The sequence below is a fragment of the Scyliorhinus torazame genome, chromosome 9 (assembly GCF_047496885.1).
Source record: "Scyliorhinus torazame isolate Kashiwa2021f chromosome 9, sScyTor2.1, whole genome shotgun sequence".
NCBI lineage: Eukaryota > Metazoa > Chordata > Chondrichthyes > Carcharhiniformes > Scyliorhinidae > Scyliorhinus > Scyliorhinus torazame.
The window spans coordinates 20371054-20387080 of record NC_092715.1 but is presented as its reverse complement, the minus strand read 5'-3'; the positions used below and the strand labels follow the sequence as shown (position 1 = coordinate 20387080).

Here is a 16027-nt window from a genome sequence, read left to right as displayed (position 1 = left end):
CTGTGTGAATCTGTCTCCACCACACTCTCAGACAGAACATTCCGGATCTAAACCACTCGCTGTGTGAATCTGTCTCTCTCACTCTCAGACAGAACATACCGGATCCTAACGTCTCGCTGTGTGAATCTGTCTCTCTCACTCTCAGACAGAGCATTCCGGTTCCTAACCACTCGCTGTGTGAATCTGCCTCTCTCACTCTCAGACAGAACATTCCGTATCCTAACCACTCGTTGTGTGAATCTGTCTCTCTCACTCTCGGACAGAACATTCCGGATCCTAACCACTCGCTGTGTGAATCTGTCCCTCTCACTCTCAGAAGAACATTCCGGATCCTAACCACTCGCTGTGTGAATCTGTCTCCACCACACTCTCAGACAGAACATTCCGGATCCTAAACACTCGCTGTGAGAATCTGTCTCTCTCACTCTCAGACAGAACATTCTGGATCCTAACCACTCGCTGTGTGAATCTGTCTCTCTCACTCTCAGACAGAACATTCCGGATCCTACCACTCGCTGTGAGAATCTGTCTCTCTCACTCTCAGACAGAACATTCCGGATCCTAACCACTCGCTGTGTGATTCTGTCTCCAACACCCTCTCAGACAGAACATTCCGGATCCTAACCACTCGCTGTGTGAATCTGTCTCTCTCACTCCAGACAGAACATTCCGGATCCTAACCACTCGCTGTGTGAATCTGTCTCTCTCACTCTCAGACATAACATTCCGGATCCTAACCACTCGCTTTGTGAATCTGTCTCTCTCACTCTCAGACAGAACATTCCGGATCCTAAACACTCGCTGTGTGAATCTGTCTCCACCACACTCTCAGACAGAACATTCCGGATCCTAACCACTCGCTGTGTGAATCTGTCTCCGCCACACTCTCAGACACCACATTCCGGATCCTAACCACTCGCTGTGTGAATCTGTCTCTCTCACTCTGAGACATAACATTCCGGATCCTAACCACTCGCTGTGTGAATCTGTCTCTCTCACTCTCAGACAGAACATTCCGGATCCTAACCACTCGCCGTGTGAATCTGTCTCTCTCACTCTCAGACAGAACATTCCGGATCCTAACCACTCACTGTGTGAATCTGTCTCTCTCACTCTCAGACAGAACATTCCGGATCTTAACCACTCGCTGTGTGAATCTGTCTCCAACACACTCTCAGACAGAACATTCCGGATCCTAACCACTCGCTCTGTGAATCTGTCTCTCTCACTCTCAGACAGAACATTTCGAATCCTAACCACTCGCTGTGAGAATCTGTCTCTCTCACTCTCAGACAGAACATTGCGGATCCTAACCAATCGCTGTGTGAATCTGTCTCTCTCACTCTCAGACAGAACATTCCGGATCCTAACCACTCGCTGTGTGAATCTGCCTCTCTCACTCTCAGACAGAACATTCCGAATCCTAACCACTCGCTGCGTGAATCTGTCTCTCTCACTCTCAGACAGAACATTCCGGATCCTAAACACTCGCTATGTGAATCTGTCTCTCTCACTCTCAGACAGAATCTTCTGGATCCGAACCACTCGCTGAGTGAATCTGTCTCTCACTCTCAGACAGAACATTCCGGATCCTAACCACTCGCTGTGTGAATCTGTCTCTCTCACTCTCAGACAGAACATTCCGGATCCTAACCACTCGCTGTGTGAATCTGTCTCTCTCACTCTCAGACAGAACATTCCACATCCTAATCACTCGCTGTGTGAATCTGTCTCTCTCACTCTCAGACAGAACATTCCGGATCCTAACCACTCGCTGTGAGAATCTGTCTCTCTCACTCTCAGACAGAACATTCCGGATCCTAACCACTCGCTGTGTGAATCTGTCTCCAACACACTCTCAGACTGAACATTCCGGATCCTAACCACTCGCTGCGTGAATCTGTCTCTCTCACTCACAGACAGAACATTCCGGATCCTAACCACTCACTGTGAGAATCTGTCTCTCTCAGTCTCAGACAGAAAATTCTGGACCCTAACCACTCGCTGTGAGAATCTGTCTCTCTCACTCTCAGACAGAACATTCCGGATCCTAACCACTCGCTGTGTGAATCTGTCTCTCTCACTCTCAGACAGAACATTCCGGATCCTAACCACTCGCTGTGTGAATCTATCTCCACCACCCTCTCAGACAGAACATTCCGGATCCCAACCACTCGCCGTGTGCATCTGTCTCTGCCACTCTCCAACAGAACATTCCGGATCCTAACCACTCGCTGCGTGAATCTGTCTCTCTCACTCTCAGACAGAACATTCCGGATCCTAACCACTCGCTGTGTGAATCTGTCTCTCTCACTCTCAGACAGAACATTCCGGATCCTAACCACTCGCTGCGTGAATCTGTCTCTGTCACTCTCAGACAGGACATTCCGGATCCTAACCACTCGCTGTGTGAATCTGTCTCCACCACACTCTCAGACAGAACATTCCGGATCCTAACCACTCGCTGCGTGAATCTGTCTCCACCACACACTCAGACAGAACATTCCGGATCCTAACCACTCGCTGCGTGAATCTGTCTCCACCACACACTCAGACAGAACATTCTGGATCCTAACCACACGCTGTGTGAATCTGTCTCCACCACACTCTCCGAAAGAACATTCCGGATCCTAACCACTCGCTGTGTGAACCTATCTCCACCACACTCTCCGAAAGAACATTCCAGATCCTAACCACTCGCTGCGTGAATCTGTCTCCACCACACACTCAGACAGAACATTCTGGATCCTAACCACACGCTGTGTGAATCTGTCTCCACCACACTGTCTGACAGAACATTCCGGATCCTAACCACTCGCTGTGTGAATCTGTCTCTCTCACTCTCAGACAGAACATTCTGGATCCTAACCACTCGCTGTGTGAATCTGTCTCCACCACGCTCTCAGACAGAACATTCCGGATCCTAACCACTCGCTGTGTGAATCCTCTCTACATTCTCTCTACACATCCTTCCAAACATGCAGTGTCCAGAACTGCACGCAATACTCCTGCGGAGACCACACCAATGCTTTATGAAGGTTCATCATATCTCCTTTAATTTGCACTCCATCCCCCTATTTACAAAGCCGAGCATCCCCTGTGTGTTATTAGTCGCTCTCTCGCCCTGCCTTTCCACATTCGATACCTAATTCACATATACCCGCAGGTCACTCCCCTCCATCACCCATTTTTGAATTGTACCGTTTATGTTATTTAGTCTCTCCATGTTAGTCCTGACAATGTGAATCATTTCACACTTGCCTACGTTAAATTCTATCTGCCATGGTCCTCCCTTCCCACCAGCCTGCACCTGTTCTTTTGATGTCCATCACTTTCCTCCTCACTGTTCACAATGCTTCCAAGTTTTGTGTCATCCACAATTCTGAAATTGTGTGCTGTAGCCCCGTCTCAATCATAAATATCTATCAGGAAAAGCCAGGTCCCAATGCGCATCCTTGGAAAACGCCACTACATTCCCTCCACCAATCTGAAAACCAACCATTTGAATGTTCTTGAATGTGGCCTCACCAAGCTCTGGTACAGGTTTAACACAACGTTTCTGTGTTAAATGCTCACTCCCATCTTTTCTCTCGTTTCATGTCTCTGCACTTATCTCCCGCACCTCCTGGGAGAGGCTAAGAGGCAAATTGCAGAGTGCTGGAGTTTACCCACATAATGTAAATAATACCCAGTGAGGGATGGACCTGTAGTGAGCCATCCTCGCAACTTCTGGCCAAAGGTTAATGATAAACTGCTTGCCTCAGTTACCTTTAGCCTACAACTGAATCTTGAACGGTACTTGCCAACGTACTGATCAGCAAACTGTACAATAGCTGAGAGCTAGCTCTCTCTCTCTAACTCTCCCCAGATGCCACCTGAAATGTTAAGTGTTACCAGCGTTTTTTGTTTTCTGCTATTACAGGCATTTCCTCCAGCATGTATTGCAGCAACGACTACCGTCTCAATTCGCTTCATCAATTCGCTTTGTGGTTTGGCATCACGAGCCATTGTAAAAATGAACGTGTGATTGGGAATCTGCATCAATGATTTTAGAACCAGGCTGTGGGTGTGATGCCTGGAAATATTTTCACCATCGCACATACTCATAACCAGACCTACCCAGTATTTAAAATACATCACCCATAAATGATACGTATCAGAGGACTATTTTATATCAATATGTACGTTGGTAAAGTATGATTGGAGCCGCCCGTGCGACAAAAAACAAATTGAAGATCACGTGAAGTGAACGATTTTGATATGTTACAGATGGCTATGACTTTGGTCTATTCTTCCTCACAATTCAAATTAAGTTATAAATCAAAAAGGAACATCATTAAATTTCAACATTTGTTGTGTTGTTTTGTCCAGCTTATTTTAAATGATACGACAATTCACCTTTTGTGTGTTAAAGACGAATAAACTGCAAACATTTTCGACACAAAGTCGCAATTCAACACAATATTGAGCTAAAATATGTACGCAATCTCTATACCGGCCGCAGCCAAAGATATTGTTTAAAAATCAAGTGACATAATTCTTCTGAAGGAAGCAACGTTTTAGCCAGCTAAGCATCAAATTTATTTATTTAACAAGGCAGCAGGTTGCAATCATGGGTTTGTTACATTGGAGGAGAGGTTGGTAAACCTGTTTGGGTTGGGTCTTCAACAGACAATATTTAAAACGAGGGGAGCAGCAATGGGTTGAGTTCTGCTAAACACTGGGGACTATTGGCAAGTAAACATTGACATGGATTCCTCAAAGGTGGAACTTCTCTGCCCTTCCCTGCCCTCACCCTGTTCGTTCATTTTCTCCCTCTGCCATTGGTTCACACACATATCATTCCCTATTTTCCTGACTGAGGGTAACTAGGGTGTGCACACATTCCTCCCCTATTTATCAGCATTTGCAGTGAGGAGAAAGTGTGTGGGGGAGGGGTGGGAGTGTGGGGGGGAGGATGCGGGGAGGGGTGAGCGTGCGTGCGGGAGAGGTGGAGCTGTGTGGGGTGGGCATGTGTGGAGGGAGGGTGGGGGGGTGTTTTGGGGGGGGAGGATGGGGGGAGGTGGCAAGGGGGAAGAATCGCTGTGTGCAGGGGAGGGGGGGAGACGCACAAGGGGTGAACGAGGCGTGAGGGGTGGGAGGGTTGGAGGTGCATTAGAGTGGAGGTGGGAGGAGTGGAGGTGCGAGGGGTAGGGGTGGAGGTGTGGGCAGTGGGAGGTTCGGAGGTGCGAGGGACAGGAGAGGCGAAGGTGCGAGGGGTGAGGGAGAGATAGGAGGTGTGGAGGTGCGAGATGTGGAGGTGTGAGGGGTGGAGGTGCAAGAGGTGGATGTAGAGGCGTGAGTGGTGGGAGGTTTGGAGGTGCGACTGGTGGGAGGGGTAAAGTTTTGAGTGGCGGGAGAGGTGAAGGTGCGGGGGGTGAGAGGGGTGTGGGAGAGATGGGAGGTGTGGAACGGGTGGAGGTGTGTGGGAACAGTGGGGTGTGTGGGAAGGGTGGGGGGGTGGGAAGAGTGGGGATGTGGGAAGAGTGGGGGTGTGGGAAGAGTGGGGATGTGGGAAGAGTGGGGGTGTGGGAAGAGTGGGGGGGTGGGAAGAGTGGGGGGGTGGGAAGAGTAGAGGTTGGGAAGAGTGGGGGTGTGGGAAGAGTGGGGGTGTGGGAAGAGTGGGGGTGTGGGAAGAGTGTGGGGGTGGGAAGAGTGGGGATGTGGGAAGAGTGGGGGTGTGGGAAGAGTGGGGGTGTGGGAAGAGTGGGGGTGTGGGAAGAGTGGGGGGGTGGGAAGAGTGGGGATGTGGGAAGAGTGGGGGTGTGGGAAGAGTGGGGGGGTGGGAAGAGTGGGGCGGTGGGAAGAGTGGGGGGGTGGGAAGAGTAGAGGTTGGGAAGAGTGGGGGTGTGGGAAGAGTGGGGGTGTGGGAAGAGTGGGGGTGTGGGAAGAGTGTGGGGGTGGGAAGAGTGGGGATGTGGGAAGAGTGGGGGTGTGGGAAGAGTGGGGGTGTGGGAAGAGTGGGGGTGTGGGAAGAGTGGGGGTGTGGGAAGAGTAGAGGTTGGGAAGAGTGGGGGTGTGGGAAGAGTGGGGGTGTGGGAAGAGTGGGGGTGTGGGAAGAGTAGGGGGTGGGAAGAGTGGGGGTGTGGGAAGAGTGGGGGTGTGGGAAGAGTGGGGGTGTGGGAAGAGTGAGGGTGTGGGAAGAGTGGGGGTGTGGGAAGAGTGAGGGTGTGGGAAGAGTGGGGGTGAGGGAAGAGTGAGGGTGTGGAAGGGGTGGTGGGGGTTGGGCAGTGTGGTGGCGTTGGTGGTTATAGAGATTCATCGGCACATGAGTCGATTACTTAACCCCTTGATCATGTTCCTCCATCCAATCTGATCCTCAACTCTTTTGCCTCTTTTGCTCCATCATCCCCCTCAACACCTTTATCCAGGAAACATCTATCACTCTCATCTTGAAAACTTCAACTGGCCCTGAGTGGCCACTGCCTCTTAGGGAAAGCAAATGCTCGCTACCCTTTCAATGAAGAATTACAAACCCATGTCCTGGTAATTCCATGGCACAGGGAGCCAGGACTCGAGATTCCCTTTGGACCAAATTTATATTGCATTATTTCACCATGTTTCATGCCCACCACTGCCCACCCACCAACAGTGCCCTCCTTAGGGTTTCTGAAAATGGATTGAGAACTCACCTGCTGGTTTCATGTAATACTGCTCAATATCTGACATGTCGGTTTGCAGGACACACTCAAGATAGCTGAGGATAACTTTCCTACTGTAGTAATATCTTGCGCCCAATAGTAAGGTGGGCACACAGCAGGTCAGCAACGAGCACTTGGTCAGATAAAAGCACATTACTATGGAGACAAGGGAGAGAAATAAACGATACCTGTCAGAAAAGAGAATGGAGTGTTTATTTCGGAACAACCCCAGAGGACAGACACACAAATATAAAAATAGATACAAATTTACTGCCCATGTTGCTTTCTGAAAAGTAATCATTCCTATATTTATGATTATACTTACATAATGTGTTGTCTCAACTGCAGGAGATGTCCGCTAGATTTTTCAAACACAGTTAAATATTGTGTTTTTTTTAATAAAACCTGTCTACCATCAAAACTGACCACATTATTTAAACAACAGTTTGGTCAAAGTACAAACTCAGGCTTAGCTGAGTGACATCATAAACAGTGTGGCACCTTCTAACTTACCTCCATTCAACAACACACAGCAAACTGCTCACAAACCTAATATTGCTTAAAAGAAGTGTCTGGAGTGGGATTAGGAACAATATTTGGCAGTATTTTAAAATTCTACAAACAGCAAGGTTTATTTGCCATCTCTCAACAGCTGATCCCTCCAGCCACTGCGCAACGCGCCCGCCACCCACACCCCGCTCCTCTTCTTCGTCAAAGTGCTGCGCGTGCGCAGGCGTTCACGGGGACGCGGCGTTCATTGCCTCGGGAACATGCAGAGCGCGTGTCACAGTAACCTGCAAGAAAGAACGACATGTGGGAGGCAGAGGAAGGTGCAGGCTGCCATTGGGAATATTCCCTGGGTTCATATCGAATGATCAAATTTACAGTGAAGAAGGAGGCCATTCGGCCCATCGGGTCTGCACTGGCCCCTGGTAAGAGCACCCGACGGAAGCCCACACCTCCAACCTATCCCCCGTAACCCATTAACACCACCTAACTTTTGGAGACTAACGGGCAATTTAGCATGGCTAATCCACTTAACCTGCACATCTTTGGATGGTGGGAGGAAACCGGAGCACCAGGAGGAAACACACGCACACACGGGGAGAACGTGCAGACTCCACAGTGTCACCCAAAGGTGGGGTTGATCCCGGGCCCCTGGAGCTCTGAGGCAGCAGTGCTAACCACTGTGGCACCGTGGGAAACAGTGATATTGGGAATTTTCAATGTGTTCATACAGAGAACGTGAAACAGTGATATTGGGAATATTTCCTGTGTTCATACAGAGAATGGACAACACTGAGATTGGGAATATTCCCTCTCTTCATACAGAGAATGGGAAACAGTGAGATTGGGGATATTCCCTGTGTTCATACAGAGAATGGGAAACACTGAGATTGGGAATATTCCCTGTCTTCATACAGAGAATGGGAAACACTGAGATTGGGAATATTCCCTGTGTTCACACAGAGAATGGGAAGCACTGACATTGGCAATATTCCCAGTGTGTCTGAATGGGATTTCTGTTCATGTAGAGAATGAGAAACAGTGACATTTGGAATATTCCCTGTGTTAATACGAATAATGGGATACAGTGACATTGGGAATATTCCCTGTGTTAATACGAATAATGGGAAACAGTGACATTTGGAATATTCCCTGTGTTAATACAAATAATGGGAAACAGTGACATTGGGAATATTCCCTTTGTTCATCCAGGGAATGGGAAACACTGAGAGTGGGAATATTTCCTGTGTTCACATAGAGAATGGGAAACACTGACATTGGGAATATGCCATGTGTTCATACAGAGAATGGGAAACACTGACATTGGGAATATTCCATGTGTTCATACAAAGAATGGGAAATACTGATATTGGGAATATTCCATGTGTTCATACAGAGAATGGGAAACACTGAGATTGGGAATGTTCCCTGTGTTCATCTAGAGAATGGAAAACACTGACATTGGGAATATTCCATGTCTTCATAGAGAGAATGGTAAACCCTGGGATTGGGAATATTCCATGTCTTCATACAGAGAATGGGAAACACTGAGATTGGGAATGATCCCTGTGTTCATGCAGAGAATGGGAAACATTGACATTGGGAATATTCCCTGTGTTTATACAGACAATGGGAAACAGGGAAATTGGGAATATTCCATGTCTTCATACAGAGAATGGGAAACACTGACATTGGGAATATTCTCTCTGTTCATACAGAGAATGGGAAACACTGAGATTGGGAATATTCTCCGTGCTCATACAGAGAATGGGAAACATTGACATTGGCAATATTCCCAGTGTGTGTCAATGGGATTTCTGTTATTATAAAGAATGGGAAACATTGACATTGGAAAAATCCCATGCGTTCTTACAGAGAATAGGAAAAACTGAGATTGGGAATATTCCCTGTGTTCATGCAGAGAATGGGAAACACTGACATTGGGAATATTCCATGCGTTTATACAGAGAATGGGAAACACAGACATTGGGAATATTCCTTGTTTTTATACAGTGAATGGGAAACAGTGGCATTGGGAATATTCCCTGTGTTAGTACAGAGAATGGGAAATACTGTCATTGAGAATATTCTCTGTCTTCAAACAGACAATCGGAAGCACTGTCATTGGGAATATTCCCTGTATTCATACAGAGAATGGGATGCACAGACATTGGGAATATTCTCTGTGTTTATACTGAGATTGGGAAACACGGGCATTGGGAATATTCCCTGTGTTCATACAGAGAATGGGATGCACTGTCATTGGGAATATTCTCTGTGCTCATACAGAGATTGGAAAACACAGAGATTGGGAATATTTCATTTGTTCATACAGACAATGGGAAACATTGACATTGGGAATATTCCCTATGTTTATACAGAAAATGGGAAACAGGCAAATTGGGAATATTCCCTGTGTTCATACAGAGAATGGGAAACACTGACATTGGGGATATTCTCTGTGTTCATACAGAGAATGGGAAACACTGAGATTGGGAATATTCTCCGTGCTCATACAGATAATGGGAAGCACTGACAATGGGAATATTCCCAGTGTGTGTCAATGGGATTTCTGTTATTATAGAGAATGGGAAACGGTGACATTGGGAATATTCCCTTTGTTCATATAGAGAATGGAAAACATTGAGAATGGAAATATTCCCTGCGTTCATATAGGAAATGGGAAACACTGACATTGGGAAAATTCCTTGTGTTCATACAGAAGATGGGAAACAGATATATTGGGAATATTCCCTGTGTTCATCCAGAGAATGGGAAGCACTGACATTGGGAATATTCTCTGTGTTCATACAGTGAATGGGAAACATTGACATTGGAAAAATACCATGCGTTCATACAGAGAATGGGAAACACTGAGATTGGGAATATTCCCTGTGTCTATACAGAAAATGGGAAACAGATACATTGGGAATATTCCCTGTGTTCATACAGAGAATGGGATGCACAGACATTGGTAATATTCTCTGTGTTTATATATTGATTGGAATTCACGGACATTGGGAATATTCCCTGTGTTCATTCAGAGAATAGGAAACACTGAGATTGGGAATATTCCGTGTGTTCATGCAGAGAATGGGAAACACTGACATTGGGAATATTCCCTGTGTTCATATAGAAGAGAATGGGATGCACAGACATTGGTAATATGCTCTGTGTTTATACATTGATTGGGATTCACGGACATGGGAATATTCTCTGTGTTCATACAGAGAATGGGAAGCACTGACGTTGGGAATATTCTCTGTGTTTATACAGAGATTGGGAAACACGGCCATTGGGAATATTCCCTGTGTTCATACCGAGAATAGGAAACACTGAGATTGGGAATATTCCCTGGGCGTCATTCTCCGCCGGCGGGAGTCTCCGTTCGGCCGGCGCCCGGGGGTTTCCCGACGGCGTGGGGCTGCCCCACAATGGGAAACCCCATTGACCGGCCGGTGTTACGGAGACTCCCGCCGGCCGGTCGGCGCAGAAATGTGGCGGGGCGGGTAGGAGAATTTCGCCCCCTGTGTTCATACAGAGAATGGGAAACACGGCCATTGGGATTATTCCCTGTGCCCAAACAGAGAATGGGAAACACTGAGATTGGGATTATTCCCTGTGCTCATACAGAGAATGGGAAGCACTGACATTGGCAATATTCCCAGTGAGTGTGAATGGTATTTCTGTTATTTTAGAGAATGGGAAAGATTGACATTGGGAATATTCCCTGTGATCATACAGAGAATGGGAAACACTGACTTTGGGAATATTCCCTTTGTTCATACAGAGAATGGGAAACACTGAGATTGGGAATATTCCCTTTGTTCATACAGAGAATGGGAAACACTGAGATTGGGAATATTACCTGTGTTCAGACAGAGAAAGGGAAACATTGAGATTGGGAATATTCCCTTTGCTCATACAGGGAATGGGAAACACTGAAATGAAAATCGCTTATTGTCACAAGTAGGCTTCAATGACGTTACTGTGAAAAGCCCCTAGTCGCCACATTCCGGCACCTGTTCGAGGAGGCTGGTGCGGGAATTGAACTGTGTAGCTGGCCTGCCTTGGCCTGCTTTAAAAGCCAGCGATTTAGGCCAGTGAGCTAAACCAGCCCCCAGATTGGGAATATTCCTCGTGTTCATACAGAAAATGGGAAACAGATGCATTGGGAATATTCCCTGTGTTCATCCAGAGAATGGGAAACGCTGAGATTGGGAAGATTTCCTGTGTTCATACAGAGAATGGGAAACACTGAGATTGGGAATATTCCCTGTGTTCAGAAAGAGAATGGGACCACTCTGATTGGGAATGTTGCTTGTATTCATACAGATAATGGGAAACTCTGGGATTGGGAATATTCCATGTGTTCATACAGAGAATGGGATACAGTGACTTTAGGAATATTCTCTGTGTTAATTCAGAGAATGGGAATAATTGACATTGGGAATATTCCGTGTTTATACAGACAATGGGAAACAGGGATATTGGGAATATTTCATGTGTTCATACAGAAAATGGGAAACACTGAGATTGGGAATATTTCCTGTGTTCATTCAGAGAATGGGAAGCACTGAGATTGAGAATATTCCCTGTGTTCATAAAGAGAATGGGAAATACTGACATTGGGATTCTTCCCTGTGCTCATACAGAGAATGGGAATCACTGACTTTGGGAATATTCCCATTGTTCATACAGAGATTGGGAATCACTGAGATTCGGAATATTCCCTGTGTTCAGACAGAGAATGGGAAACACTGAGATTGGGAATATTCCCATTGTTCATACAGAGAATGGGAAACACTGAGATTGGGAATATTCACTTTGTTCATACAGAGAATGCGAAATACTGAGATTGGGAATATTCCCTGTGTTCAGACAGAGAATGGGAAACACTGAGATTGGGAATATTCCCATTGTTCATACAGAGAATGGGAAACACTGAGATTGGGAATATTCCCATTGTTCATACAGAGAATGAGAAATACTGAGATTGGGAATATTTCCTGTGTTCAGACAGATAATGGGAAACACTGGCATTGGGAATATTCCTTGTGTTCAAACAGAGAATGGAAAATACTGACATTGGGAATATTCCCTGTGTTCATACAGGGAATGGGCAACACTGAGATTGGGAATATTCTCAGTGTCCATACAGAGAATGGGAAACCGTGAGATTGGGAATATTCCCCGTGTTCATGGGGAGAATGGGAACCACTGTGATTGGGAATATTCCCTGTGTCCATACAGAGAATGGGAAACACTGAGATTGGGAATATTCCCTGTGATCATACAGAGAATGAGAAAAACTGACATTGGTAATATTCTCTGTGTCCATGCAGAGAATGGGAAACACAGATTGGGAATATTCCCTGTGTTCATACAGAGAGTGGGATGCACTGAGATTGGGGATATTCTCTGTGTCCATACAGAGAATGGGAAACACTGACGGTGGGAATATTCACTTTGTTCATACAGAGAATGCGAAATACTGAGATTGGGAATATTTTCTGTGTTAGTACAGAGAATGGGAAACCGTGAGATTTGGTATATTCCCTGTCCTCATCCAGAGAATGGGAAACACTGACATTGGGAATATTCCTTGTGTTCAAACAGAAAATGGGAAACAGATACATTGGGAATATTCCATGCGTTCATACAGAGAATGGGATACACTGAGATTGGGAATATCCCGTGTCCATATAGAAAATGGGAAACAGATACATTGGGAATATTCCCTGTGTTCATACGGAGAATAGGAAACACTGAGATTGGGAATATTCACTGAGTTCATACAGAGAATGTTAAACACTGAGATTGGGAATATTCCCTGTGTTCATACAGAGAATGGGAAACACTGAGATTGGGAAAGTTCTCTGTGTTCATACAGAGAATGGGAAACACTGAGATTGGGAATATTCCCTGTGTTCATACAGAGAATGGGAAACGCTGAGATTTGGAATATTCTCTATGTTCATACAGAGAATGGGAAACACTGAGATTGGGAATATTCCCCGTGTTCATACAGAGAATGGGAAACACTGAGATTTGGAATATTCCCCGTGTCCATAAAGAGAATCGGAAACAGTGGCATTGGTAATATTCCCAGCGTGTGTGAATGCGATTTATGTTATTACAGACAATGGGAAACAATGACATTGGGAATATTCCCTGTATTCAAACAGAGAATGGAAAACACTGAGATTGGGAAAGTTCTCCGTGTTCATACAGAGAATGGGAAACACTGAGATTGGGAATATTCCCTGTGTTCACACAGAGAATGGGAAACACTGAGATTGAGAATATTCCCTGTGTTCATACAGACAATGGGAAACACTGAGATTGGGAATATTCCCTGTATTCATACAGAAAATGGGAAACAGATACATTGGGAATATTCCCTGTGTTCATACAGAGAATGGGATGCACAGACATTGGTAATATTCTCTGTGTTTATATATTGATTGGAATTCACGGACATTGGGAATATTCCCTGTGTTCATTCAGAGAATAGGAAACACTGAGATTGGGAATATTCCGTGTGTTCATGCAGAGAATGGGAAACACTGACATTGGGAATATTCCCTGTGTTCATATAGAAGAGAATGGGATGCACAGACATTGGTAATATGCTCTGTGTTTATACATTGATTGGGATTCACGGACATGGGAATATTCTCTGTGTTCATACAGAGAATGGGAAACATTGAGATTGGGATTATTCCCTGTGCTCATACAGAGAATGGGAAGCACTGACATTGGCAATATTCCCAGTGAGTGTGAATGGTATTTCTGTTATTTTAGAGAATGGGAAAGATTGACATTGGGAATATTCCCTGTGATCATACAGAGAATGGGAAACACTGACTTTGGGAATATTCCCTTTGTTCATACAGAGAATGGGAAACACTGAGATTGGGAATATTCCCTTTGTTCATACAGAGAATGGGAAACACTGAGATTGGGAATATTCCCTGTGTTCAGACAGAGAAAGGGAAACATTGAGATTGGGAATATTCCCTTTGCTCATACAGGGAATGGGAAACACTGAAATGAAAATCGCTTATTGTCACAAGTAGGCTTCAATGACGTTACTGTGAAAAGCCCCTAGTCGCCACATTCCGGCACCTGTTCGAGGAGGCTGGTGCGGGAATTGAACTGTGTAGCTGGCCTGCCTTGGCCTGCTTTAAAAGCCAGCGATTTAGGCCAGTGAGCTAAACCAGCCCCCAGATTGGGAATATTCCTCGTGTTCATACAGAAAATGGGAAACAGATGCATTGGGAATATTCCCTGTGTTCATCCAGAGAATGGGAACCGCTGAGATTGGGAAGATTTCCTGTGTTCATACAGAGAATGGGAAACACTGAGATTGGGAATATTCCCTGTGTTCAGAAAGAGAATGGGACCACTCTGATTGGGAATGTTGCTTGTATTCATACAGATAATGGGAAACTCTGGGATTGGGAATATTCCATGTGTTCATACAGAGAATGGGATACAGTGACTTTAGGAATATTCTCTGTGTTAATTCAGAGAATGGGAATAATTGACATTGGGAATATTCCGTGTTTATACAGACAATGGGAAACAGGGATATTGGGAATATTTCATGTGTTCATACAGAAAATGGGAAACACTGAGATTGGGAATATTTCCTGTGTTCATTCAGAGAATGGGAAGCACTGAGATTGAGAATATTCCCTGTGTTCATAAAGAGAATGGGAAATACTGACATTGGGATTCTTCCCTGTGCTCATACAGAGAATGGGAATCACTGACTTTGGGAATATTCCCATTGTTCATACAGAGATTGGGAATCACTGAGATTCGGAATATTCCCTGTGTTCAGACAGAGAATGGGAAACACTGAGATTGGGAATATTCCCATTGTTCATACAGAGAATGGGAAACACTGAGATTGGGAATATTCACTTTGTTCATACAGAGAATGCGAAATACTGAGATTGGGAATATTTCCTGTGTTCAGACAGATAATGGGAAACACTGGCATTGGGAATATTCCTTGTGTTCAAACAGAGAATGGAAAATACTGACATTGGGAATATTCCCTGTGTTCATACAGGGAATGGGCAACACTGAGATTGGGAATATTCTCAGTGTCCATACAGAGAATGGGAAACCGTGAGATTGGGAATATTCCCCGTGTTCATGGGGAGAATGGGAACCACTGTGATTGGGAATATTCCCTGTGTCCATACAGAGAATGGGAAACACTGAGATTGGGAATATTCTCTGTGATCATACAGAGAATGAGAAAAACTGACATTGGTAATATTCTCTGTGTCCATGCAGAGAATGGGAAACACAGATTGGGAATATTCCCTGTGTTCATACAGAGAGTGGGATGCACTGAGATTGGGGATATTCTCTGTGTCCATACAGAGAATGGGAATCTCTGAGATTGCAAATGTTCCCTGTGCTCATAGAGAGAATTGGTGCACTGAGATTGGGAATATTCCCTGTGTTCATACAGAGAATTGGAAATACTGACATTGGGAATATTTTCTGTGTTAGTACAGAGAATGGGAAACAATGAGATTTGGTATATTCCCTGTCCTCATCCAGAGAATGGGAAACACTGAGATTGGGAATATTCCCATTGTTTATACAGAGAATGGGAAGCACTGACATTGGTAATATTCCCAGTGGGTGAGAATGGGATTTCTGTTATTATAGAGAATGGGAAACACAGAGATTTGGAATATTCCCTGTGTTCACATAGAGAATGGGAAACAGTGACATTAAGAATATTCCGTGTTCATACAGAGAATGGGAAACACTCAGATTGGGAATATTCCCTGTGTTCTTACAGAGAT

At 45.3% G+C, this 16027-nt stretch overlaps 1 protein-coding gene across 2 annotated transcripts in view; it reads right to left on the bottom strand.

The window, feature by feature from the left end:
• Nucleotides 1-16027, bottom strand: part of nat8l (N-acetyltransferase 8-like) — a 218042-nt gene that overhangs the window by 163869 nt on the left and 38146 nt on the right. Inside the window, exon 2 of one of the 2 annotated variants that reach the window (XM_072515663.1) lies at nt 6672-6836. The exons of the other annotated variant lie outside the window; for it this stretch is intronic. Within the exon in view, the coding sequence (XP_072371764.1) occupies nt 6672-6836 (165 nt within the window). The remainder of the gene's footprint in view (nt 1-6671; nt 6837-16027) is intronic. 2 annotated transcript variants of the gene reach the window in all.